Genomic DNA, 25,160 nt, shown 5'->3' on the forward strand with positions numbered 1-25,160 from the left:
AATGGTTGGTTCTATTATATAAATGTAGAGAAGTCTCTCAGCAACTCCCCACTCCGTTGCATACTGTCAGGACCGTCAAAGGTCGATATAAAAGAGTGGATAACGCCGAAGGTGCGACTGCGACGAGTACATGTACCATATCGAGAAAAATATGTTTGTTTTGCGGTATACGTATTTAGTGCTTCTCGTAAATAAGAAAATTGATAACGATTCACCTGGGACATGATACTTAGTATGTGTCGCGTCCGTCCGTCCTCAAGCCGCTAGCACAAATAAAGGGCAGGCGTGATTGATGCCCCGTCGGAATCGAGACACCGATGAGCTATAGCTTCACCTTTTGCTTTGAAGTGTGCAATGGTCTCACGACCTTCAAGATCTGCTCGTCGTTTGGGCTCATGACCAGCCGCGGCATATTATAGTGACAAGGAGTGCGTAATGCAGTGTAAGTCCACCGGTCACGCAAGACAAGGCGGCTGATCAACAAAACCGCGGTGGAAGACAATGCGAGACTTTGACCGACTCATCATTCATATTCACATGCGACCCGACCGCCAGGAGTACGTCGACATTAATTTGGACTGGCATTAATAGCGCTACGCTATTGCATGCTGCAACTCTAAAGCATGTGCCAAAAGTAAGTGGCGGCGAATAGTCTCGTCACCTAAGGGTCCAAATTAAAATTCCGATCTTAGCGGACATGTTTGGACGGCGAAGTGGTCATCATATGGTGATGTACTCACCTGAAGGTTTGCTCCCGTGTGTCTATCCAAACTGTGCCCAACGGAAAGCATCGGGACAGCACTGACAGGATATGCCGGTGCCTGGAATGACGATGGCTCATGCCCCGGGGTCTGATAAAGTCTTGCCTATTAGCATTGATGCCGACGTCGTGTGTGTCGATAATACGTCTTCCGCTGGTGATCACAAGTGCTAGAATGGAGGTTGAACGTCCTGAATGTTGAGAGATACTATAATGTGCTTTTCAAATTTCTAGTCATAACAACTTGAAAACCGTCCGGTGTTGTTTGGCGTTGGTTTGCCGAGGCAAACAAATAGACGCCACTTACTTACTATTACTAGCATCATGCTATCTCATTGGGTGGAATAGAGTCGTATGGAACCCAAGGTCTGGATCTCCAGCGCTAGCTACGACCAGGTCTGAGGTTCCTGTCGCCGAGCACTTGCCAGAACAGATCTAAATTGATCTATTAAAGCGCAGAGCTTCATCCGTTTACGTTTGGCCGACTCCACATGAATCACGATCACGCTGACTCGGAGTTCGTGGTTTGTTGATGGGCCGTCGCAGCACGCGCGAGCTTGACAATGAAGACCTCCAAGGTATCCGTTAATTCAATTAAGCACCCAGCTCACTGAGTGTGAAGTCCGAGAAGATCTTTTTGAAACTGACTTTTAGTTTTCACAACACCTTAGTACTTCCATAATAGGTCCTATCGGATTCGGGGCATTCCACAGATCTTCTGATACGCATCGGAAGTATTTCGTGGGCATACCATGTGCTTCAAGGTTAGGCTTATAATCGTGTCGGGTTTTCTAACACTAGGCTTGTTATACCTGGCTCTGACGGCCAGTTGATGGTCCCAATCTGAGTCACGACTGGCGAGGAGCACCTTGTGGATTTTCTCAGGTACGCTGGCCTTGTTTCGTTTATTCTTAGTGAAACCGCTGGGGAACCCTTATCTAAACCGCCGCAGAAGCTACTCTTCCAGTGCCATACCCAAGGGCGCGTCAAGTGCTGGATGGCGTACTTATTCTTAGATGGCACAGCGGTAACGAAAACTTAGCAGGTGGCCCCCATTGGACGCTCATTCGGCTCCGACAAGGCTGCAGTCGTTCATGGTCTTGTTTGGTCATATCACATGGATTGTGTACCAGAACTTCATATCCATCCAATTGGCATGCGACTCAACTCCTGCATGAGCATGGCTCAACTGCCTCGAATGGTCCAGCTGAGTTGTTCATCGCCAATGTGGTAGGCACAATCAATGTAGTCATATCACCATGAAGCATGGCGCTTCCGTATCAGGTTCGTTGAGACTTCTATCTGCCATCGCAATAATCGCATCCGCATTCTGTGCTGCATAAAGAGGAGGAAGTACTGTGCATGAATACGTCGTCGGCCATTGAACCCCATTCTATCACTGCTCTACTGCAACAACGATCGCCACGATGCTTTCCAAATCTAGCCTGACATGTATACTGCTTCTCTGTCTCGTTACCCGCCCTATTGCGGCGTTCAGCATGTCATCAAACCAGAATGTCAGTGCTAGCCTTTCTCTTGTTTGACGTGTGATTGACAATTTTGACTAGCTGGCTGTGTAAGTGGATCACGAATATAAAATGCATATGTCCGTTGCCAATGACCTACGGTTGTAGCTACTGGGGTCAGAATTCGTATGGAGCTGTGAATTCAGCCGATACTGCAAATTGGCAGCAGACGATCTCTTACTATTGCAATGTTGGCCTATTCTCATATTATAGTTGAAAATTCACCTCAAGTCTTAATCGCAGGATAACGTGATCAACACCTTTCCGATAGCCTTTCTAGACGAGTTCTACTCGACGGGCAATCTCCCGTCCATCAACCTTGCAAACGCGAGTTCTCGTTTCTGATTGCCTGAACCTGTCTAACCCCGCTGCAGACTTGCAACACCTCCGATGACCCTGTTTTTGCAGGGACGAGCCTCCCAGATTGCTCATTCCTCGCATCGGGTATTGAAGCTTGCCAAGCTGCTGGAAAAATCGTCACTATCTCGCTGGGAGGAGCAACAGGTTCCAATGGCTTTGCAAACGATACCCAAGCAGCGGCATATGCCCAGACAATTTGGGATCTTTTCTTGGGAGGTTCGAGTAGCACGCGTCCCTTTGGGTCCGCTGTTCTGGACGGGTAACGATGCCGCATCTACCCAAGAAATGTGCGATCTAACTACATATCCAGCATTGACATGGACATCGAAGGTGGCTCTCAGACTGGATTTGTATCTTTCTTGACTGCCCTTCGTAACTTGATGAATGGTGGCACTAAGCCGTACGTCATTCTTCAGACCTTGGATTCGCTTCTAACAGCCTTACAGGTACTACATCACTGCGGGTTCGATTTCCGATGCTTCACATAATGCTTATTGCTGATGCCTGGGTAATCCATCAGCGCCTCAATGTCCTTACCCCGATGCCTATATTGGTACTACACTGGACCAGTTTGGATTTGACGCCGTATATGTCCAGTTTTGTGAGTGACATTTTCAGTTTTAAATTTCTGCGTCTCACACGCCTTCAGATAACAACTGGTGCGGTTTGACGAATTATAACAACTCCAACGTAAGAAATCTCATAGGTCGATCATCATCATCATTGACTAATGGATGCGATCCATAGGCCTGGGACTTTGGCACATGGTATGTGAATTCTTTTAATAATAATTTTTGGCCTGACGAAAGCACAGGGATAACTGGGCAAAGACGGTATCCCCTAATCCAAATGTCAAAGTCTACATTGGTGCCCCGGCATCAACGAGTGCAGCCGGGTCCGGATATGTCAGTCCATCGACGTTTACCTCAATTATCCAGCAAACGATGGCCCAATATTCATCCTTCGGGGGCGTCATGCTATGGGACGCGTCTCAGGCGTACGGTAAAGCGTTTATGCACTATCATACCTACCTGTGACTTACATTCTCTTCAGCAAATAGCAGATATGACGTATCTGTCAAGAATGCACTAACAGGTGGTACATACACCCCGACGACGACGGCGACGACGACTAGTACTACTACTACGATGACCACTAGCACCAGCACAACGACAACGACAACACAGACCACTACCACGACTAGCACAAGTGCTTCTCCCACAACGACATCTGGGACCGTATCCTGCTCCGGTGTGGCAGCATGGCAAACCGGTGTTGCTGTGAGTTCAGAAGCACATGATGCGTAACTCTGCGAGTCTAATCACCTTCCTTAGTATGTTGGAGGCGACGAAGTCACATACAGGTGCGTATGCGAGGTGACTAAAGCTTGTGGACTTGCCTCTAACATGTCATATTACAACAGCGGGGACCTCTGGACTGCGAAGTGGTGGTCGGAGAATGATGTTCCGGGTGGTAAGTGAAAGTTCTTGGCGTGACACTGCCAGTTTTCTTGACACCAATTGGGATGATCTTTAGGTTCTGCCGGTGACTGGACGTACGACGGTGTATGCTAATAGAACTCATGACGATTCTACCTCCGTGGGATTTTTTAGATTTAGATATTTCTGCCGTTGGCAGACTACTCGATCCCAGAAGAGCCCGAATTCTTTTTATGTACAACAAATATGTATGCTGTGGTCGTGTCCTCGTACCAGTAGATTTCAACATTGATTCAGTTCCCCACTATCTCTTGCTGCTCTGGACGCGCTTTCGGGTGGCTTGCAATAAACTTTGTGAAGCAAACCACACAATGTAATATAACCTTTTCTGGTGATACTTATGCCACCCCGTGGGTCGCCTTCTTCATTTGGGGGTAGTAACGAAACGGTTACCCTTTGCTGCCGTATGACGCAGCTGCCATGTTTAAAGGCTGCTGTCTTACCCATGCGGTGGTCTGCTGACACCTCGTTTCTGACCATGACCCTAATACTTGGACTGATACTTCTAGACTTGTAACCCTAAGCATCAGTGAACCGGCGAGTCCTTGCTGGCTATTATCCGGATTGCGGTAGTTTTACATGATCATATATTGCTTTATATTCCGATGCCGACGAAAACGCAAAACTATATATGACAATATCTGCGGCTCACCAGTTCTCTGATGCTTCAATGTCGTTTCGTCAGGTGGTAGATGACATATTCCTGGGTGGGACAGAGGTAACGAAAATTTAGCAGGTGACCCCTAGTATTGGACACTCATAAGTTTGGCTCCAACGCTGCGGTCGTCACTTATAAACGTTCATGATCTTGTTTGGTCGTGTGCATCAGAGAACTTGTGAGTCTACCCAGGGTACCTTACGTCGATTATGGCGTTTTGCACGACTTTATATGACTTTATATTCCAATATAAAGGAAAGGAGTTCTATATATGACAATATATATATCGTCATATAAGACTTTATCTGCGGTTCATCAGTTCACTGATGATCACATGGACGGTGTGCCAGAGCTCTGGCATATCCAACCAATTGGCATGTGACAACATGCGACCCAGTTCTCGCATGAGCAAGACTCAGCAGCTCCGAATGGTCCACTGAGTTGTTCATCGCCAATGTGGCAGGTGCAATAGATGCTAATCTCGAACTAGACGTTCCAGGATGTCCCTCGGGTTACGCCGATGGCACATTAGATGAAGCGAATGGATCATTGTCCGAGTCTTCGAATGACTGTCCTGCATTCTAGTCATCCGACATCTCGATGTCTGACATGACGAGTAGGAGAGGGGTATATTGATTTACATCATTAACACAAATCTACAGATAGAAATAACAAGCGTGACGGATGCCAGCGCTGCCACCTCAAAGTCGCCAGACGTTCTGGGAAACGCCAGCGGTGTTGTTTTCAACTCCGCTTCACAGAACGTTTGGATTGAGACTAAATCGATGCAGTCAAACCATCATCATGAAGCATGGCCCTTCCGTATCAGGTTCGTTGAGACTTTTATCTGTCATCACAATGATCGCATCCGCATTCCGTGCTGCATAAAGAGGTCCGGCGGTACTGTGCATGAATATGTCGTAGGTCATCGACCTCCGTCCTATCCAGTCACGACTGTCGAACTTCTACTGCAACAACGATCGCCGCGATGCTTTCTAAATCTGGCCTGACATATGTACTGCTTCTCTGTCTCGTTTCCCGTCCTATTGTGGCGTTCGACATGTCATCGAACCAGAATGCAAGTTCTAGCCTGCCTCTTGTTTGACGTGCGATTGACAACCTTGACTAGCTAGCTGTGTGAGTGGATCACGAACATAAGCCTGAAATCGATACCTCCGTTGCCAACAAACATGGTTGCAGGTACTGGGGCCAGAATTCGTATGGAGCTGCGAATATAGGTGATACTGCAAATTGGCAGCAGCCGATCTCTTACTATTGCAATGTTAGCCTATTCCCAATTTATAAATTGAAAATCCATCTCAAATCTTAATTGCAGGATAACGTGATCAACACCCTTCCGATAGCCTGTCTAGATGAGTTCTACTCGATAGGAAATCTCCCGTCCATCAACCTAGCGAACGCGAGTTCTCGTTTCTGATTGCCTGAACCTGTCTAACTCTGCTGCAGATTTGCCATTCCAACCACCCTGTTTTCGCAGGGACGAACCTCTTCGATTGCTCGTTCCTCGCATCAGGTATTGAGGCCTGTCAAGCTGCAGGAAAAATCGTCACTATCTCGCTGGGAGGAGCAACAGGTTCTAATGGCTTTACAAGTGACACCCAAGCAGCGGCATATGCCCAGACAATTTGGGATCTTTTCCTGGGAGGTTCTAGTAGCACGCGTCCTTTTGGGTCCGCTGTTCTGGACGGGTGATGATGCCGCATCTACCCAAGAAATGTGCGATCTAACTACATATCCAGCATTGACATGGACATCGAAGGTGGCTCTCAGATCGGATTTGTATCTTTCTTGACTACCCTTCGTAACTTGATGAATGGTGGCACTAAGCCGTACGTCATTCATTCTTCAGGCTTTGAATTCGCTTTCTAACAGCTCTCAAAGGTACTACATCACTGCAGGTTCTATTTCCGACGCTTCACACAACGCGTGTTGCTGATCCCTGTGTAATCGTATCAGCGCCTCAATGTTTTTACCCCGATGCCTATATTAGTACTACACTGAACCAGTTTGGATTTGACGCCGTATATGTCCAGTTTTGTGAGTGACATTTCTGGTTTTAAATTTCTGCGTCTCACACGCCTTAAGATAACAACTGGTGCGGTTTGACGAATTATAACAACCCTAACGTAAGAAATCTCATAGGTCGATCATCATCATTGTTGACGAATGGATGTGATCCATAGGCCTGGAACTTTGGGACATGGTATACGATTTCTTTTAACCGTCCGAAGTTTTTTGGGCCTGACGAAACTACAGGGACAACTGGGCAAAGACGGTATCCCCTAATCCAAATGTCAAAGTCTACATAGGTGCCTCGGCATCATCCGGTGCAGCTGGGTCTGGATATGTCAGTCCATCGACGTTTACCACAATCATCCAGCAAACGATGACCAAATATTCATCCTTCGGGGGCGTCATGCTGTGGGACGCGTCTCAGGCGTACGGTAAAGCGGTTATACACTCCCTATACGCACCAGTAATTTATTATACTCTTCAGCGAATAGTAGATACGACGTATCTGTTAAGAATGCACTGACAAGTAGTACATCCACCCCCCCACCGACGACATCTGTATTTTGTTCTGGTGTGGTAGCATGGCAAATGGGTGCTACAGTGAGTCCAGAAACCTACCGTGCGTAGCCCTGAGAGTCTAACCACCCTCCTTAGTACATTGGAGGTAACGAAGTCACATACAAGTGCGTGTACGAGGTGACTTACACCTGTGGACTTGCATCTAACATCTCGTGTTATCACAGCGGGGACCTCTGGACTGCGATGTGGTGGACGGAGAACAGTGTTCCTGGCGGTAAGTGAAAGCTTTTGGTGTGACACTGCCGGTTTTTCTGAAACCCGTTGGGATTTTTAGGAGTTGCCGGTGTCTGGACGTACAATGGCGTATGCTAGACTCGTGACGATTCTGCTTCCGTGCGTTTTTTTTGGATCTGGAGATTTTTGCCGTTGGCAGAGCCAGGCAGACCATTCGATTCCAGAAGAGCCTTTCTTTTTGCTATACCCTGAATGCTTCGTCCCTCACGTGGTAGTTAATGTTAGAGCTGCGACGGGCTGATCCGATATGATTCTTCCCCTGTCACATCTCGAGCTGTCCCTTCCTCTTGATACTATTAACAATGTTGATCGCGCACACCCGATATATGTATTTGACATTCGAAACGTGGCTTGTGTTTCCCCACAGATAAACTAGTTTGTTCACGGTATCACTGAATTTATCGTGAGTCTTCGTGCATGCTAAATAACTTCCTGTGAAGTACGTGCTAAATACGCCAACGCCCCCACCTCGTTTCCGACCTCGAGATGCGGCATGCTTGTACCCTAACTAATTTTATCTCAGACTTCTCTTCACTACCCATTCGACACTAGTCTGCCCACTTCTTGCTCCCATGCCACGTACAATATATCAATGCCATTCAGAGGGCCGGTCAGATAGGATAGTTTCTACACCCGACCAATTAAAGCTGGTGATCTCAAATGTCACGCGTGGAGGTGACAGTAGGTCTCTCGAGTGCGGTACCGCTAGTCCCGAAGTTTAGCCGTGATACGCTAAACTCCGAACTCTTCAGGGACCAATATTCCATACCGAGCAGTGTGTATCTACTGCACCTACGCTGCCGTACCGCTCGGGCGTCGTCGGTCAGACCCCAGGCAGATTGATAGATGTTGCAGTGGCTATATTTTCAATCCTTGCAGCACACCAGAGTAGCCCCGTTTCATGTAACATTTCCACGTCAGCACGGTCAAAGTTGCAGTACTGAGCTTATGTAAGCTGAGTTAGATCGGAAGACAGCTGAAAAAGGAAAGCTCGCCTCTTACTTGTTGCCTACTGTTGCTGTCTTACCCCTGCGGTGGTCGGAACTGCGTGCTGAACACGCCTTCGCCACATCTCGTTTCTGACCACGACCTTCTAATACTTCGACTCATACTTCTAGACTTGTAACTCTAATGTCGTTTCTTTTCTAATTCTTCTACTACCCATTTCATACTAGTCTGACTGTCCGAGTCATCAATACCATATCCACTTACCATGTCCAATGACATACAGAAGGCCGACCAGATAGCACACAGATTCTACACAAAGCTTTGCTTGGTCGTCTTAAATGCTAGGGCCACTTCTGAGTCAAGGTCTCAATCAAGAGTTGACAAATGGGTGAGTGACTCTTTCTGATCTTCCCGACTGAGCTAACCAACTTCCAGTTTAACCTTGAAACACCAGACTCTGACCTCTTTAAGGACCATCTTCGTACATACAAGGCAGTATCTACTGCACATGCGCTACCACCATTGGAACTCCAAGTGTTGCTCTCCGTCCCAGAACTCACCACTAATCAAGTTTTGGTCCACCTTGCGCATGACTCGTCTCGTTTGCGCGTCGACCCGACTCCCAGGCACATCGTACTCGAGAATTGGTTGCTCAATTTTACTCCTAGCTTAACAGAAGCTCGCAGTGACAGTGACGCTGACAGTGTGGCACCATCTACCATATACAAGCACGGGATACCCCTCTTTCGCAGTATCTACAGTTTACTTCGTATCCTTCCCTCTTGGAAGCTTTACAAGAAACTTAGGAGGCGCACAAGCAACGCATATCGGAACGGCAATCTAAGTATCCACCTTCGTGTCAAGGGCCTCGACGACGGCGTTAACGTGACTGACATCCTCGATTTCGGTAAGTCACGTTACCTTCATACCTCGTGGCTTCATCTCACTTCGTCACGTTCATCTCCGTCCAATGAAGACACGCCTCCTGCACCCAATGCAGCCCCTTTACAACATCAAACTCATCTCTTCCCTGCTATTCCACACCCTATGGGAACACTCTCCTTGTCCATCAACTACCTCTCTTCTCCCAACTTTCAGCTCGACGAACTTGAGTCTCTCCTCTCTTCCCGTTTCCTCTCTCTCGATGAAGGACCGGAGTTCACCCCGACCCTGGCCAAGAACCAGCAGCGTGATTCCTTAACGGGCCTTCCCGGAAGCCTACCATTGCGCACATCTCTTCCAAAGTCACCGCCATCATCGATCGCAGATCGTTTCGTCCTTCCCCCCGCAAACTCTCACTCGCGTACGAACTCCATGCCTAGCCCGCGTCTGGGTGCTCTCCCCATGAGTCGTACCTCCACCGGCGCTGGGATGGCCACAGGATCAACCTCTGCCCTCTCGATCGCGTCTTCACGCCAAGACTCAAGTGCCGCTTGGTCCAAGGAAGAAACGGGTCCTTTTGCTGGCGTGTCTGCTGCTGCACGCGTCAGGAGAGAGAGTATGGCAGGGAGGAGTAGTAATGCCGTCAGTGTTATCATCTGATATCATTTATCGGTAACTGACACGTCTTTAGGACCTTCCCTCTGCCCCAGGGCCGCTTCCGATCCGAAGACCGGGGATCAACCCGGTTCATCCTTTCAAGGCATCTACATTGTCGTCCGGCTCTCCATCCCTCCACTCACCTTCGCCTTCTCTGCGTCAACCATCGCCACTTGCCGCAGGCAATCCATCGCTGCCTTCTCGGCCGGTGCCAACGTCACCGAACTCGTCTCGTGTTCCCCCCTCCCCGATTGGAATGGGAAGTAGGCATTCACCCAATAGTATCGGAGGACGGTCAGAAGGCGAGGACACATCTCCGAAGATTCCAACCAGGAAACGTTATTCTAGCAGTTTTGGACATCGCTACGCTACAGCTGGAGGTGGGGGGAGTGTTGGAAGTGCAGGAAGTGGGGAACGAGCGGAGGTGAGTTACCTCCTTGCCTTATTATACATCATCTTTCACGTTTCATACCGACCTGACTGGCATGGCATTGCATCGCACGTTGCTTCATTTTCTGTCATCATTTATTTATAGATAGGACGTAGCGCTGACAACGTTTCTGTGCAGAGTGCCTCCTTCCTTGGTGCACCTACTGATGACGATGAGATATCCATCTTTGTCCAGGATATCGATGCACGGAAGCCACTCAACACACAACGCCGACCTCCATCTGCGTCTACCCAGGGCCCATCCAACGCACCTTCACATGCCAAGTCCGACTCCGTGGGTTCCGCGGGTCCGATGTTGACACGGGAAGCAGAAGTCGAGGAACGTTTACGCCACATGAATGAGGCGTTTTTTGCGAGCTTAGAGGGGCTCGGTGGGGGCAGGAGAAGGGGTAGTATGGGTGGGGATTCAGCAGGTGGCAGTCCTAGGTCAAGTCTGAGTGGACAAGGTGAAGGAGAGACCAGGGGCATGCGACGTGTGGAGGATGCGACCCGGCGGGAAACGTCAAGACCGAGACTTGGCTCCTTACGCAGCATGAGCGCCAACGATGTAGCTTCGAGTGGCGGGTCCGCAGAAGTGATGGGGAGGTTGGAGCTTGATGAGGAGCCACAGGCGCGAAGACAAGACTTCCGCTGATGCATGTATGTGATCTATTAGTCATGCGACTAACTTGGTGGTTAGTGGTTGGAATGAGGGCCCGGGGTGGGCCTCGTATTTTCTGTGAACCGCGGAGCTACTGGGCAGAGGATCTGCTGATTTCCATGGCAAGATCCTCATTGTTATATTATTTTCACGCATTTTATCGCCATTTACTTCATTAGCTATCGTCATGCATACCCGAACTCTCGTCTTTATCATATGCATAATAAGTTGTATACGCAAGGTTGACTGGACTCAAATGCCAAATCATATGTATTCAGATGCTATTCAGAATCACGTACATTTGTTCCGGCAGCAGTAACTTTCGATTGCCAGTGACTTCAACATCTCAACACCGCATAACATGCAAAATCAATGGTGACTGGAGCATTCATCCTTGCGTTCAATGATGGAATTGGCTACGAAAATTCCCTATTCTCTTGTACACGGCACCGGCGCGCGTGTCACCTCTGCATAGCAAGTGAGGTGCGCACCGGGGCTGTTCTATGTCTTACTGTTCCAAAAGTGCTTGAGAGGGCCGTGCAAGCGGAAGGGACTGCCGTGGGCGTGAAGTAAGTACGAAGCTAGGTTGAAGATATCGAGTGGTAACAATTTGCCAGCTGCAAACTGAATCAAGCTGTCAACGCTCAGGTACGTCGAACGAAGTCCAAACACCACTAGAAACTTTAGGCAACTGAACTCCTGAATGAAGCAAGCAAGCATTGTCTGGTCAATTTGCAGTCTCCATTACAAGGAGGACTCGGACTCCAAGATCATATACATACGCTGAAGAGAGAATGGCAACGATGCCTCAGGGCTTCAGGATTGCTCGGGGGTAATGTAGAACTTGGAGCCCTTGTAAGTTCTATTTTCTTGACCTGTTCCTGTTGACTTGACTCAGACCCCAGCGTCCTCAATGTCGGTTGCTCTGTTGTTTGTATGACCGTCAAGATCCACCAACTCCAAGCATGACTCAAACCACCATTCGAGAAAACATACGGGCTATGCTATCGTCTCATCATTCAGAGAAGCCTGTGGCTTGGATTGGGCTTGGAGGTCTCTCCATCCTGAGATGTTGGCACGACATCTGCTTCAAGTGCCGATCCTGGTCCTCATTGTCAAGTTGGCGCACTAACTTCTAGGTAACTATGCGCTCGATATGCGCTAATACTTTCTTGAAGTTGGTGCGCCACGTCCTCGCTTGATTGACAGAACGTGAATGGCTGGCCTATCAATCAAAATTCTTCATGTCCTGCAGAACACATTCCCCCGGAGATGGACACTGACCGACATGCACGCGAGCTTGTTGATACACTCAACTTCGATGTGGCCGTCACAGAAATCTTCCCGATTACATTTGTCTCGCCTTGGCTTGTTGATGTCGGACTACTTGCAGACTCCGACGAAGCAAACACCCATATTGATCTTTAATCACCGGTATGTTGCGATCGGACTTTGTACAGCGAGAAAAAATCTTCCTAAAGGTCTGTTTTCTTGTGCAATGTGAAAATTGTTTTGCACTGTTAGACGTCGGTGGTTCACAAAAGATGATTTTCCGTTGCCCTCTAACCGCGTAGGCTCAACGGGTCTTGATAGTGCCGCTTCAATGAGGAGCTGTGTGTCATCAGATTAGCTTTTGACCCTGAAGTCTTCGTGAGGTGCCTCTAGCATCGGCACCGGTAAGTAACTTATAACCTGTTCGTCTTGATTATAGCGTTTGATTGATGACATCCCAAAGCAAGTCGCGTAATGATTGCACTATGTAATGGTTAGTCAAGGGTCTAGAAACTAGGACCCTGGTCGGCGCCGGCTTTTGTTCAATCTTCTTTGTTGTGCATAATGACTTTCGCCGATTATTCTCTCTCGGTGTTGTTGAAGATAAGAGCTAATTTGTAAACCTTAGATTGCATGTTTCCCATAGACATGGTCGCAACTTTGCTCTTGCGATGGGGGCTTTAAGTCGGACCTTGAGTTCTGGCGTTTTAACAGTAGAACAGTCTCCAAGTCACCCTATCCCATTAATCTTTCGGGGCGATACACATTGCGATGCTGGTCGCCGCTGCATCACTTCAGGCGCCTCCGGAGAATTCTGGTGAGCAGCTCTAAATTTGGCAATCTCTTCACACGTCAGGCAAATTACAGGTTCCAGCGTTACAAAACACAGCCAGTGAAGGGAGATCGGCTCCTTCGCGCATTCTTTCTGGTTTCTAATACACAGGTCGCACAGTGCAGGGAGTCTTCATGACTCATGGCATACCCAGATTGATGTGCGGAACCAATTGCACAACCTTGGTCGTTCGAAGCTTCATATCCATAGTACTCATAAAGATTTCATGAGTGACGACGTCATTTATGATTTCACGGCTTAGAAACAAGGTCGGCGATTCAGTGGTTACCTCATGTTATACACAAGAAGGTGAGAAAGACGCAGAACCTCAAATAAGATAGGTGGTTACACGTAAAGCACATCAAACACCGACAGAAGAGGTGGGATCACGCACGACGAAGATAGCGTACCTGTGTTTCCCCCTTTAATAAGTTGCCGCAAGCACGATTGGAGGCCATCAAAAAATCGCCCATACCAGCATATGATGTCTCAGCCGATGATCATACTTTATGATGTGCCATCCAATATCCCGCAACCTTGGGCCCCAAATATCTGGCGAGTACGGTAAGACATTTTCGCTCGGAAATGTGCGCGCGCTAATATATTCCAGATTGATACTCAATTATAAACGGCTCCCCTACCGCACTGCTTGGGTAGAATTTCCAGACGTCGAGGAAACCCTCCACGGCATCGGGGCTCAACCAACGTCTGTTAAAAATGATGGTCGACCTGTCTTCTCTCTCCCAGTCATTGTGGATCCTATCAGGTCCCCGCAAGCCCCCGTAGTCCTTTCAAATGCGAATAACATTGCTGAGTATTTGGAGGTCACTTACCCAGGCCAGTACACCCTTCTATCTGCGATCCTTGCACCTAAACGAATTGCAGCGCGTCAAGTATTTCCAGAGGGATCTCGTGCACTGCAGGCACTGTTTGTGCACTTCATCCAAGAGATATTCGTGAAGCCACTGCTCCTTATCATGGTACCTCTTAGTCACCAACGTTTGCCGGAGCGCAGCCAGAATCATTTTCGCAGCGGGACAACACCTAGTTATCTTGACGTTCCTCTAGACCGAGAGCAGGCTTGGAGGGCAGTTCAAGAGCAATTCGATTTTCTGGCGAATATTCTTCAGAAGAACTCAGGCACGGACGGCGATGGTGTAGTTGCTATGGGCCATGAACTCACCTATGCTGACTTCGCCATCGTGTCTGTGCTGATTTGGATAGAGAAAGTGGCTCCACATGATGGCTGGATGAGGATTCGGCAGTGGAATGGAGGGCGGTGGGGGAATTTATGGGAAAGGTGCAAGAGCTATATGGATGTATTTTAATCGCCATGATGATCGGACGCAGTGCCCGGCTATCCCTTGTACACCTTATATTTTTCCCCTTTGTCGAAACAGTTGGCGCATTGGATCGCCCCGAGAGTGGACGTATTACAATGATCTTTGTCGTACGTGTATATAATGACATGCAAACACAACGCCTAAATGTATTTATCGGTGCAATATCAATGGAGGTATCAACCACCTCTGGTTGGCTTAAAATTTTGAAGTTGCGGCTACTTGCTGACGATCCGAAAGAGAAGGGCGCAAGACTTCTACTTAGCAGGGCGCCTCAGGCTGACCCAAATGATTTATATAATTATGCGGAGATACGCTTGCAATCAAGTTGGAAAAAATACGCCGCGCCGTGATCCTACAGTACTTGTTCGCTAGAAAAGCTTCGAAACTTCATGGGGCCGGGTGGTTTTTTTTGTGAGAGTAGAGCAACTTGATAATGCGAAAGTTGATTAGTCTTACATACTGTAACTACTTATCGGTCCCTACATAGTATTACTTGTCATGAAGGCTAGAGCACCGTGGAATAGCCAAACGTCAAACCTCAGACTCAAACTCATAGTTCAGGGACATGTCAAGTCCGTCTTCATCATGTTCGCCGTCTTCATCAGCGGTAACCATTCCGATACCTGGCAAGTCGATTTTGAAGCGTCCTCCACCCGCGCAGACTGGCATACTCTCGAGAATCAAAGGTTTTCTTCCAGCACAATCTCCCGCTTCTGCTAGCGACGACGTCAAACCCCTCAAGCGCGCCCATTTCATCCTTCCTAAACTCGCTATAGTTTACCCTATATCCTCTCTCAACCCTCCATCAACACCCACGCTTAAAGATGAGAAACGGGCAATTGAGGAGAGAGAGGCGGAGAGACGCAGGAGGGTTGTCAGAGGCAACTCAATTGGTCCTAATGAAACGGAAGATTGGTGGAACTTGGAAAAAGTGGAATCGTTCTACAGAGAATGCTGCGCATCAAGAGAAGAAGAACCAGATCCTGCGATTTCTGCTGCTTTCAAGGTAACAAAATTCACTGTACGAGAACATCAAACTTTTCTCAAATGCTATACCCAACAGCGCGCATCAAACACGAACCCTCGGTCTGTTGATCTTTCTGGTGTACAATTGACACCCACATCTGCCGCGATCCTCTCCGACGTGTTTACGATTGAGTGGGGCCTTCGTAAACTTACCCTTCGAGAGTGTGATTTGGACGAATATGTAAGTCGGCTTTCCCCTAGCTGCCTCTACTGTGCTCACCGCGACCTAGAAATTAAAGCTTATGCTTCATGCGCTGCTTATACCTAGCACCCTTGTTTTCCTCTCCGTCGCGTCAAACCGTCGCTTAAAGACACCCGCGTTTAAAGTGCTAGGTTTTTATGCCTCAAAAGTGCGCTAGTTCCGCAGATTACGTTAGGGCAAATCCTTATATCTTCCTATTACCAGGCGAAAAGTTTACAATTCCTCGACCTTTCACAAACAAGTCTGGACAAGAAGGCAGTAGAGTATATCGTGGCCTCGTTGGCAACAGCACCCGAACCGGGTCTAATCTCTCTCCGTCTAGATGACTGCTCACTCAGAGTAGCAGCGCTGGACGTACTTGGTAAGTCACCAATGTTCAGTGTTTAATTTCCATTAAGTGTTGCAGCCCGAGTTATTCGTTATTCGTCTCTTCGCAACCTCTCTTTGAGACACAATCGCATCAATGCAACAGGAGCCGTCGCACTCGCTCTCATGATCCGAGACTACCCCGACGTAGTCCCTACCACTCCCAACTCAGCTACATTCCCTCTACAACCGGGAAGTGTCATCTCTTCCCCACCTTCCTCCCCGATTCCCCCCAACGTTCATCTACCTCCACCATCACCTGTCGCCCGTACAGGACCCGTACTACCTCCTCCGCGCCATCCATCGTCCATGCCTCCTCAAACCACTTACACGCCGTATGTACCTCGCACTCGCCGAGGTGTTGCAGCCGCACAACCTCCCCCGCTTTCGGCTTCTGGTCAAGTCGTCCCTATCATCACATCAAATCCACAGGGTGGTGTTACCACCCGTCATCTTACACCAAATTTCGGGCCTCAACGGTCGGAGGGTAGCCTCCATCCCAACGGTGCGAGCCACAAACATGATGATGGTCCAAGTGCCGCACTCCTGGACAAGGTGCGCGCACTCGATGCGTTGCCAAGGCTTGGAGCACTCCGCACGTTGGATTTACGAGGCAACGACCTCCGCGTAAGTACTTTCCTCGAGTATGGCATTGTTCATTGATGATGTTGGCGTAGAATGGGGTTACTTATCTGGCGCAAGTACTCAAACGAAACAGGACACTCAAGGTCCTGAACTTGAGCGAGAACAAGCTGGATGTTCCGTGTTTGGTGTCGATTGCCGAAGCGCTGGTAAGTCTTTAGAATCTCTTTACCGATCGCTAGGTTTGAAGGAGCTTCTAGAAATATAATCTTTGCTTAGAAACTTTGGACCTCAGTCGGAATCCCTGCTCTGGTCCTGGTCTCGAAGGCGTGCGTTAATCATTCCCTGCATATGGTACTTAGACTAAATGTCTTTTTAGATTCAATCACTCCGAACGGCCTTCACTTTGAATACTGCTCTCAAGCGCCTATTCCTCTCCTCTACCAACATGACGTCACAGGGCGCTATCGCGCTCGCAGAGTTCCTCCCTGAATCAAACTCCTTGCTCCACCTTGATCTCACAGTCAACAACTTAGACATCGCTGCCGTTATGGCGCTTAGCTCGGGACTCAAGGCTAATCACACGATGCGGTGTCTCGACCTTATGATACCCCCAGATGATGAGGAATTTGCCAAGTGAGTGTCTAGTCATCTGTACAGTTCGTTTCATGGATACGAGCGTCCACAGAATGTGTCGTGAGATTCTCAATACCTGTATCCGGAACACGGAGGAAGCAGAAAAGGCGGCACACGTTTCTGATGGAATTCGCAGTCAAACGAGCAACAGAGGACTTGGTAAGGGTGTGTGGAACATGATCCAGGAAAGTGAACTAGCCAAATCGATACGTCAAGGTGGCGGGCTCAAGGTAAATGATATCCCCGCATATATGAACAGCCTGCTTACGATCCTGAAGAGCGCTGAAACTGTGTCAAGAGCACATGCGCTACTCTCTCAAATCGAGAGCTCGGTGAATAGCCCGACGTCTACTTCAGTTATATCTTCTGGCACCTCCTCCCCAACCGTCGTGCCACCTGCGGATCAAGATCTTGTTCAGCAAGCCAAGACCATCGTCGATGAAATCACAGACAAGATACAGACTACGACAGACGTCGTCTTGCTAGAAGAGCTGCTGAGCCTCTGCGATAAATTGAACAGTGCCATTGCACAGCTGTCATCCAGTCCTTCCAGCAGATCACTACTTCACGGTCTTGGGTTAACTATTTCCAGCGAAGCGGTCAGTTCCACAGTTGGAGATGCTCTGCACGAGAGTCCCACACATGTGTCGGAGGATGAAGAACCTCTAACTCCCAAGGTAGACAAAGGAAAAGGCCGAGCAGAACCAGAGCCTGAGGAGCCGGAGAAAGTGTTGAGTCCCACTTTCATGATAACCGAATCAGAGGACGAGGATGAAGACGACAGCAGATACTTGGGCGAGGAAGACCAGATTAGCGTCCCTTCCCCTGTGGTTAGGTAGGTCATTATGCTAGAGAAGAGTCTCCGTGCTCTAATTATGTCTAAAGGTCGAAAAGTTGGGTGGAAGAAGAAGGGGAAATCTTCCGAAAGGGTGCTGTCCTTCTCGGACCCGAGGAGATGGAAGGAGAGTACGCCGGTGAAGAGCTCCGTCGTGAGGTAAGTATATTTGACATTCAGTTCCGCGCACATTTTGAAGACTGCTGTAGTTGTTGGAGGCCATGGTCGAACGCCCTCCTCCTCGCGGAATCATCGATGAATTTGGCATGGATCTGGATGTGAGTGCGCCTGAAGCAGCCTCTCCTCCAACAGAGGAACCTCTACGGCCTTCACCTCGCCCGTACATCTCTCGTATTCGTTCAACGTCCTCAAATGGATCAACGGGAGACCTACATTCTCCGATTTCACCTATCAACTCGATATCTGCTGCGAGAAGCCCCACCTCACCCACTTCACGGCCGTTTCCAGGAAGCTTTTCAGCAAGCTCCCCCACCGAGTCTCGATAAGGTTTCAAGCCCTTCGTACACCATTTATTTCACTACTTTGACTATCCTATACGGACTCGCCATATTCCTGCTATCCATAGTAGTCGCAAGATGTGAAATATTTACTGTTCCAGGATATTATAAACTCTTTGCCTGCTTTCTGTATGTATATGTTACGTTGTACATTTGGTGTGACGGGAAAATGTAAGTAGTTATCACGTTGTGTCTGAATCTGTGGAGACACTCAGTGGTATTCAGTGTCGTCCACAGAATGCCCCGGCGCGCAAGATTACACTTTGTATCACTGAAATCATCACTGGTCAATTTTCCAATATCAATATACGGACCCCTTCTCGAGAGACAGATTGTAAGTTCGCATGGCCTGTCCGTCTAATGCCATACTCTGACATTCTCTTACTCTGTCTTTGATTGGAACAATAGCGTCCACAAACCCTTGCTGTCCACCTCAAGCCAACCGATGTCGAAGGAAGAGAGGTCTATGTTGGCTGGACCGGCATGGCCTCTGCGTCCTCCCTTGCCTCATTCAATTCTACCGCAGGTGAACGTGGAATAGAGACTCTGGAGATAGACCCACAGTACACGGCAGGCTTGGGGTTCAAAGAAGGAGCGAAATCCGAAGGCATAGAAGCGGATAGCAGGGCCGTGGTGACGCCTAAAAAGGTATGCTTCCTTATTCTCTTGGTATAGTTCCATCAAAAATGATGTTTCCGCAGCACGAAATCACCCAAGAGCATCTACTGAAAGCATAAAACAACACGGCCATCTGTTTCGCGTGAGGAACAGGATGTGAGTGTGGTTTTCTTTCTTTGAGGTGCTGGTACTTAGTGATTACGGACAAATTAGATATCGGGAATTCGCGTCGGATCGGGGTGGTGGCGAGAAGACGTTCCCAATGTCAGGCGGTGATAGTGGGGTGGGGAGCCGAGCGTCGCTAGTGACTAGGCAGTTTGGGGTCCTGTGAACTGCTCGTAGGCTCTGCTCCCTGTAAACTCTGCAACCACCAACAGCAGTCTCAAGATCATGGCAGTCCTCCAAGCTAGCCGTCGAGTTTATTTGAGAATATACCGTAAAATTACTTGAATAAAAGTAGTAATTGGAGCCCCTGACAGACGCCAAGGGTGCGAGCAATGTTATGCTGGGGTCCGCCTAGCATAACTCTCCCTCCAACTACGTACTCCATCCACCCTAGCAATATGGCCCCCGGCGAATCCAGCCTGGAAGCTCAAGCTCCAAGGCGATCCTCAAGAATTTCAGGGCAAGCGAAAGTCGAGGCTCCTGCTCCTGCTAAAAACCCGAGAAAACCCTCCAAAGCGAGGACGAAAAGGGCAGCCGAGGAGGTTGATAATGACGAAAAGAACAAGAAAGTACGCAATTTGAAGCCAAGTTTCCTGATTCTGACTGTAATATATTCAAGGCCAAAGCGAATGAAGACGAAACGGTCAACGATGACGATAACGATATAGCAGATCCAGCGCCCATCGATATCGGCGACATTCTGCCCTCGATGACGCTCAAAAACGAGAAAGGCGAAGACATTGATACTGGTTCAATTGCAGCAGAGAAAGGTGTCGTTCTCTTTCTTGTCCCGAAGGCTGATACGCGTAGGTTTTTGCTCTTTCCTGGTGTTCTTCCCGATGATGTTTTCTCTCCTTCTAGCTGGATGCACGACGCAAGCATGTGGCTTCCGTGACATATGGCAGGAATTTACCTCACTCGATTATGATGTTTATGGGGTTAGTGCCGACTCCTCAACTGCCCAGGGTAAATGGCAAACCAAGGTGCGTTGTCACGCATATTTGTGTCATGCAACGACTGAAACCAATTCTCACTTCAGAAACAACTCCCATACCCGCTCATTTCTGATCCAAAGAGGTCATTGATAGGCGCTCTTGGAGCAGCCGACGGTAACAGGACGAAACGTAGTCATTTCGTCTTTGAGAAGGGTGGCAAGCTTTTGGACAAGAAGATGCCCGTCAAGCCGGTAGACAGGTGCGTTCCATGTGTTTTTTTTGTCAGTCGTTAATGTCGCATACACCAGTCCTCGTCTTGCATTGGAGTTTATCAAAGGCCTGAGCGAGTAGGGCACGGATATGGTTGCTCGACGGAGTTACGTGGTCAAGTCGATACCATGAATTCATTTCCTCTCATGTTACTTTCGCAAATTTGTACACCATTTACACATTGCAATCCCTAGTTAACGACACTGACACTGAGTTGGCTGGTCTTGTTCATGGGCCGCCGAGAAGTTGACCGAGAATCAAGCGCTGTTGTCACGTCGGTTATAATTGCCAGAGCATCCATCCAACATCATGAAATGGGAAGCAAGTCGATCGGCGAGGTATGAACACTTCCTCGCTGTCCATGCCGCAATGTGTCTTCGCTCACTCCAAAACATACCACACCACACGGGGAAATATACCAAGTCTTCCTCCTGACTTTGCTCAACGCTATTCTCGACGCTTAGTGCTCAATTGCATCTGGCGGTTGTGCACGAATATTAAGCATTTTCAATCACGCGTCACATTGCCATGTCGATACACTGTACTTATGCACACGTGGAGTATTTGATGCCTGCATTTCATAGCTCATCAAGTGCACTGCGCCCGTCACCTCATCCAGAAATGCAGGAGAGCTGGAACATGATTACACCTAGGACAGCGTTTCTCACCCGCTGGCTTAAGTTGGGTAGCACTGCGGGGAGTAAAACTATGATGATCGAGTATCACGCTTAGCAAAGGAGCTCGAGACAGAATCGATGGGAGGGTGTCGAGAGGTACGAAGTGGTCATGGCAAAGTGCGACAAATTGCAAATTATTAAGCCTGGACTCAATAACAGAGGTCCAATTCCCTTCCAGGATGGCGCGACCTCTCTGGGTTAGTGCAATTGCAACTGGTGTTTGGTGCAAGACAAGACATCAATCTACGTGCGTGAATAGAATTCTTGTTAGCACCAATAAACCCTTCAAATCTGCTGACAGTGCCAGGAGTGTCAGCAAATATGGCTGTCGTTCGATTTGCTCGCAAATTAAATGTCTCTGAACAGTGGAGATGATATCGTCGTCAGAGATGTTGGAACAACGAGAAACGATGGCATCAGGCAACAGTTGTGTTGCTTGACGAGTAGCTGTTGGAGTTCGACGAACGGTTGGTATAACTTGTGCGGACGGGTAAACGGCTGTGACGAGTTGGCTCAACCAAGTAGCTGAATACTCAGTTATTAGTATTCAATACAGAGCCTTCAAGCTTCAGGCTTCAGGGCAACGGTACAGTGCACAGCTGCTGCCTGGCAATTATATCCAGCATTAGCTTTGTCTCCCAGAGATGAAGAAAGACTTGAAAGACAGACGTACCGAAAGTCGCTGAGTCAGCGCAATATGATAGGCTCTCAGCCTTGAAGTCAGCATTCTGTCTAACCCTTATTGATATCGGGTTTCACTGGTACGGACTGGCGCTCGTGCGTTACGAGAACGACTCCGAAGCGGTGGGTGAGAAGCTCAGCGTTCGCCTTCGTAACGCGTGGAGTGTCCACTGAAAAACTGACCGACGTAAGTACCCTCTCATGTGTACAACTTGAAAAGCCATGGTGTATTGTCATATATCGTAACCTCGATATTTGCGAGACCTTAATGTACTTATACCTTGCTCTGAGTCTGTGTACAAACTGAGACACCCAAAATACTGATTTGCCCTTGCAGGTTCAGGCCTTCCGGGGAGGCCTTACTATGACGTCCGCGATCAAAGATGTCTCAGATAGTGTTGTTCCGGCCCGGCTTGGCTCGAAAGCCCCGGCTTTGGCCTGGCTGCAGACGGCCAGGGCTTTCAGAAATCATAGGCCGGGCCAAAGCCCTCAACCATGGCTTGGCCCTGGCCTGGCCTGGCCGGAGCCATGGCCCGAGTAGGAAAAATGAGCAGGTCAATGACATGAATGAATAATGGTAAATAAAACAAAAATCAATCAATATATATGTCATCCTCGTCCTCCTCCAGTAGCAAGACATCCCAACCATCTTCTTCGTCATCACCCTCACTCGCCAGGTTTTCATTACCATCCAGTTCAATATCAAACTTGTCAGCTTCCTCAGTGGACGATGGTGGACCAGGCAGGCGGAAGAGAAGGTCGTGACGAATGGCACACTTGACACATTGCAGTGCCTCAACAATGTCACATTTGAGGCGATTACGACGCTTGCTGATGGTAATACCCCCCTGCGAGAAGGCACGTTCGCTCGAAATGGATGATGCTATGATGGACAAGTAATCCTGAGTGATGGAGGACCACACTGGTCCGTATCTGTGAGCATTCATCTATCAAAAAGTAAGCATCAGTAACGAGGAATGAGCTGGAATATAATATTATATACGTACACCCCACCATGTGACTGTACTCATTCCAGATGGCAGTTTTGCCTCGACAGTGTTGATGTAGTGTTTGAAATCGGCATACCAGGGTCTGGAAGGATCAACATCAGCTGCTGATGCACCAAAACCGAGGTCATCGTCTTCGTCCTCACTCTGGGTCTCACGAATTAGTTTTTTGAGGCCATTAACTTTGCCTTTCTTGATAGATGCTTGCACCGGTATCGCTGATCTTCCCATTGCAAGATAGCGAGTTTTAAACTAAGTCCTGGATCAATAATACAAAATGAATTGCAACGTAATTGAACGTGCCTCTAGTTCCACACAGGCAAGGACCTCGTCTTGCAGGTCTTCAGGCCAGTGTTTCTTAAAATATGCCATCTTGCCCATTGGATCAAGTGCTGTATGGAAACATCAGTCGCACGCAGAACAGAATGAACAGGATGAGATGTACACGTAGCCATGATGTATGCTGGTGAGTCAGTTGTCTTTTCATAGTACTGGTCAATCTTTTGCGCAGCAGCATGGAGTGCAGTTGAAAAACGGGCATACTTTGGTCGGTCTGCTTGAGACGACCAGGCTCGATGAAGTGTCTCGAGGGCAGGAATAGCCAGATGAAGTGTAGTCCCCTTGTCTGATGAGAAAGCCTGTTGAGCTACATCTGCATACTGAAGCAGCAAATTAGCGGTAGACTTGTGTGGATGTGAAACAGAACATACTGAGAGTAGATCAGCAAACTGACCGATGCGGGTCCATTCAGTCGAGGTCAACCGGAGGTAATCAATTTTGGCATGTTTTTCCAGATTACGTTCTTGTGTGCCTATCTCGTACACAAAAACATTGACGTGCTGGGGCCCAGGATCAAATTCAGCAAATACCTCATGAATATTAGACTCACCTCCTTACTGCCTTCCGCACGATTGATCATTACATATGTTGAAGACCAGCGAACCTTCATATCGAGAAGGAGCTGTGTGGGGTTCGAGATGCCAGCCTTAGCGTGAATAGTCTTATAAAGCTCTTTTCGTTTGGCCGATGAGCGTTCCTTTACACAGATCAAGCGAATAAGTCCAATCTTGTCACGGTCACCTTGAATTGACATGTCAGGATCCAAAGCACGGGAGTCATGCGGATTGTAGTGGGGAGCCTTGCTGTATGTGCTAATGAGGAGTTGTGTACTGAGATTGATAACATGCGCTAGGCAGCTACAGTCGTAACGTGAGGGTACACCCGACACGAAATAATATCAGACTTACTTGATCCTGCGAGCCTGCCACGGAAATTCCTTTTTATATTGGACTTCATACAGTTGAGCGAACTCTTCAAGCATTGTACCATTGTTAGCGGCATTGTCGCAAGTGATGTGGCCGAGCTATAAAAAAAATCCTATCAAACTACGAATCGTTTAGTCACAATAGCATACCTTATGTACAATACAAAGACGGTCCAGAATCTTGAAAAGAGTCCCACCAAGCCGCTTGCTGTTGTGTGAATTGTTGACTTGCGTGAAGCCGAGTAGCGCACTTTCGCACTCCCATTGTGTAGCTGTCTTCGCTTCAATCCAATGACCTGTCACAGCGAAGTAAGCATCAACATTACCAGCCTGCCAGGCATTGCAGGTTGTGTTTATCATGCCGCTAACGGCATCACTTATAGGATCAAAATAGAAATAGGTTTCAAACTTGTGAAAAAATATCTTTTGGCGGGCTGGTACATATCATAGAGGGTATCGATAGGATGGATATGAGCCAACAATTAAGAAAAACGGCGGTTGGATTGTAGAGATATGTTCAAAATACCGATATTTGAGCCAACCTCCCATATCACAATAATGCTGACCTATCTATATGTTGTGACTGTTTACAGGGTGCAAACGTCCCCGTCCACCTTTGCCTTATTTGGACATAATTTACATAAGCGTCCACCCGTCCCCCTGGCTTTTTTTCCCATCAGTGTTTTTTCTGCACTTGGATTTCC

General features: G+C 48.3%; 7 protein-coding genes across 7 annotated transcripts; all 7 read left to right on the top strand.

Annotated features, from left to right (window-relative positions):
• The first annotated feature begins 1,770 nt into the window (after positions 1-1,770).
• On the top strand, positions 1,771-4,410 carry EDB91DRAFT_122561 (glycoside hydrolase family 18 protein). The gene is made up of 16 exons (XM_041320974.1): positions 1,771-2,044; positions 2,106-2,277; positions 2,329-2,336; positions 2,395-2,476; positions 2,530-2,613; positions 2,661-2,905; positions 2,957-3,046; positions 3,093-3,109; positions 3,167-3,247; positions 3,296-3,336; positions 3,394-3,413; positions 3,461-3,648; positions 3,700-3,926; positions 3,981-4,009; positions 4,070-4,119; positions 4,183-4,410. The coding sequence occupies exons 2-16, from the start codon at positions 2,188-2,190 to the stop codon at positions 4,218-4,220; spliced, it is 1,290 nt and encodes a 429-aa protein (XP_041170600.1). The 5' UTR covers positions 1,771-2,044; positions 2,106-2,187; the 3' UTR covers positions 4,221-4,410.
• Positions 4,411-5,756: 1,346 nt separating this feature from the next.
• On the top strand, positions 5,757-7,821 carry EDB91DRAFT_1170302 (glycoside hydrolase family 18 protein). Its single transcript, XM_041320169.1, is given in 16 exon segments — positions 5,757-5,881; positions 5,933-5,940; positions 6,004-6,085; positions 6,140-6,223; positions 6,271-6,512; positions 6,564-6,653; positions 6,706-6,722; positions 6,781-6,861; positions 6,910-6,950; positions 7,008-7,027; positions 7,081-7,268; positions 7,283-7,284; positions 7,324-7,379; positions 7,577-7,631; positions 7,666-7,668; positions 7,695-7,821. The coding sequence occupies 16 exon segments, from the start codon at positions 5,792-5,794 to the stop codon at positions 7,734-7,736; spliced, it is 1,101 nt and encodes a 366-aa protein (XP_041170601.1). The 5' UTR covers positions 5,757-5,791; the 3' UTR covers positions 7,737-7,821.
• An 833-nt stretch (positions 7,822-8,654) lies between these two features.
• EDB91DRAFT_1170305 (autophagy-related protein 13-domain-containing protein) lies at positions 8,655-11,559 on the top strand. The gene is made up of 5 exons (XM_041320170.1): positions 8,655-8,986; positions 9,034-9,505; positions 9,575-10,122; positions 10,172-10,561; positions 10,706-11,559. The coding sequence occupies exons 1-5, from the start codon at positions 8,864-8,866 to the stop codon at positions 11,219-11,221; spliced, it is 2,049 nt and encodes a 682-aa protein (XP_041170602.1). The 5' UTR covers positions 8,655-8,863; the 3' UTR covers positions 11,222-11,559.
• Positions 11,560-13,432: 1,873 nt separating this feature from the next.
• Positions 13,433-14,674, top strand: EDB91DRAFT_122657 (uncharacterized protein). The gene is made up of 2 exons (XM_041320988.1): positions 13,433-13,895; positions 13,942-14,674. Exons 1-2 carry the CDS (start codon positions 13,813-13,815, stop codon positions 14,657-14,659), a joined length of 801 nt encoding a protein of 266 aa, XP_041170603.1. The 5' UTR covers positions 13,433-13,812; the 3' UTR covers positions 14,660-14,674.
• A 346-nt stretch (positions 14,675-15,020) lies between these two features.
• EDB91DRAFT_1170321 (uncharacterized protein) lies at positions 15,021-18,980 on the top strand. Its single transcript, XM_041320171.1, has 12 exons — positions 15,021-15,680; positions 15,738-15,881; positions 15,931-16,050; positions 16,107-16,263; positions 16,309-16,895; positions 16,946-17,059; positions 17,111-17,179; positions 17,230-17,486; positions 17,539-17,716; positions 17,765-18,321; positions 18,372-18,480; positions 18,531-18,980. Exons 1-12 carry the CDS (start codon positions 15,240-15,242, stop codon positions 18,825-18,827), a joined length of 3,030 nt encoding a protein of 1,009 aa, XP_041170604.1. The 5' UTR covers positions 15,021-15,239; the 3' UTR covers positions 18,828-18,980.
• EDB91DRAFT_1170324 (uncharacterized protein) lies at positions 18,981-19,748 on the top strand. Its single transcript, XM_041320172.1, has 4 exons — positions 18,981-19,173; positions 19,248-19,487; positions 19,541-19,613; positions 19,671-19,748. The coding sequence occupies exons 1-3, from the start codon at positions 19,078-19,080 to the stop codon at positions 19,574-19,576; spliced, it is 372 nt and encodes a 123-aa protein (XP_041170605.1). The 5' UTR covers positions 18,981-19,077; the 3' UTR covers positions 19,577-19,613; positions 19,671-19,748.
• EDB91DRAFT_1170327 (thioredoxin-like protein) lies at positions 19,549-21,105 on the top strand. Its single transcript, XM_041320173.1, has 6 exons — positions 19,549-19,613; positions 19,671-20,191; positions 20,242-20,428; positions 20,484-20,605; positions 20,662-20,816; positions 20,866-21,105. The coding sequence occupies exons 2-6, from the start codon at positions 19,955-19,957 to the stop codon at positions 20,906-20,908; spliced, it is 744 nt and encodes a 247-aa protein (XP_041170606.1). The 5' UTR covers positions 19,549-19,613; positions 19,671-19,954; the 3' UTR covers positions 20,909-21,105.
• Positions 21,106-25,160: the final 4,055 nt, after the last annotated feature.

Source organism: Suillus paluster (genome assembly GCF_016628075.1).
Source record: "Suillus paluster strain FC165 chromosome Unknown EDB91scaffold_127, whole genome shotgun sequence".
Classification (NCBI taxonomy): Eukaryota; Fungi; Basidiomycota; class Agaricomycetes; order Boletales; family Suillaceae; genus Suillus; species Suillus paluster.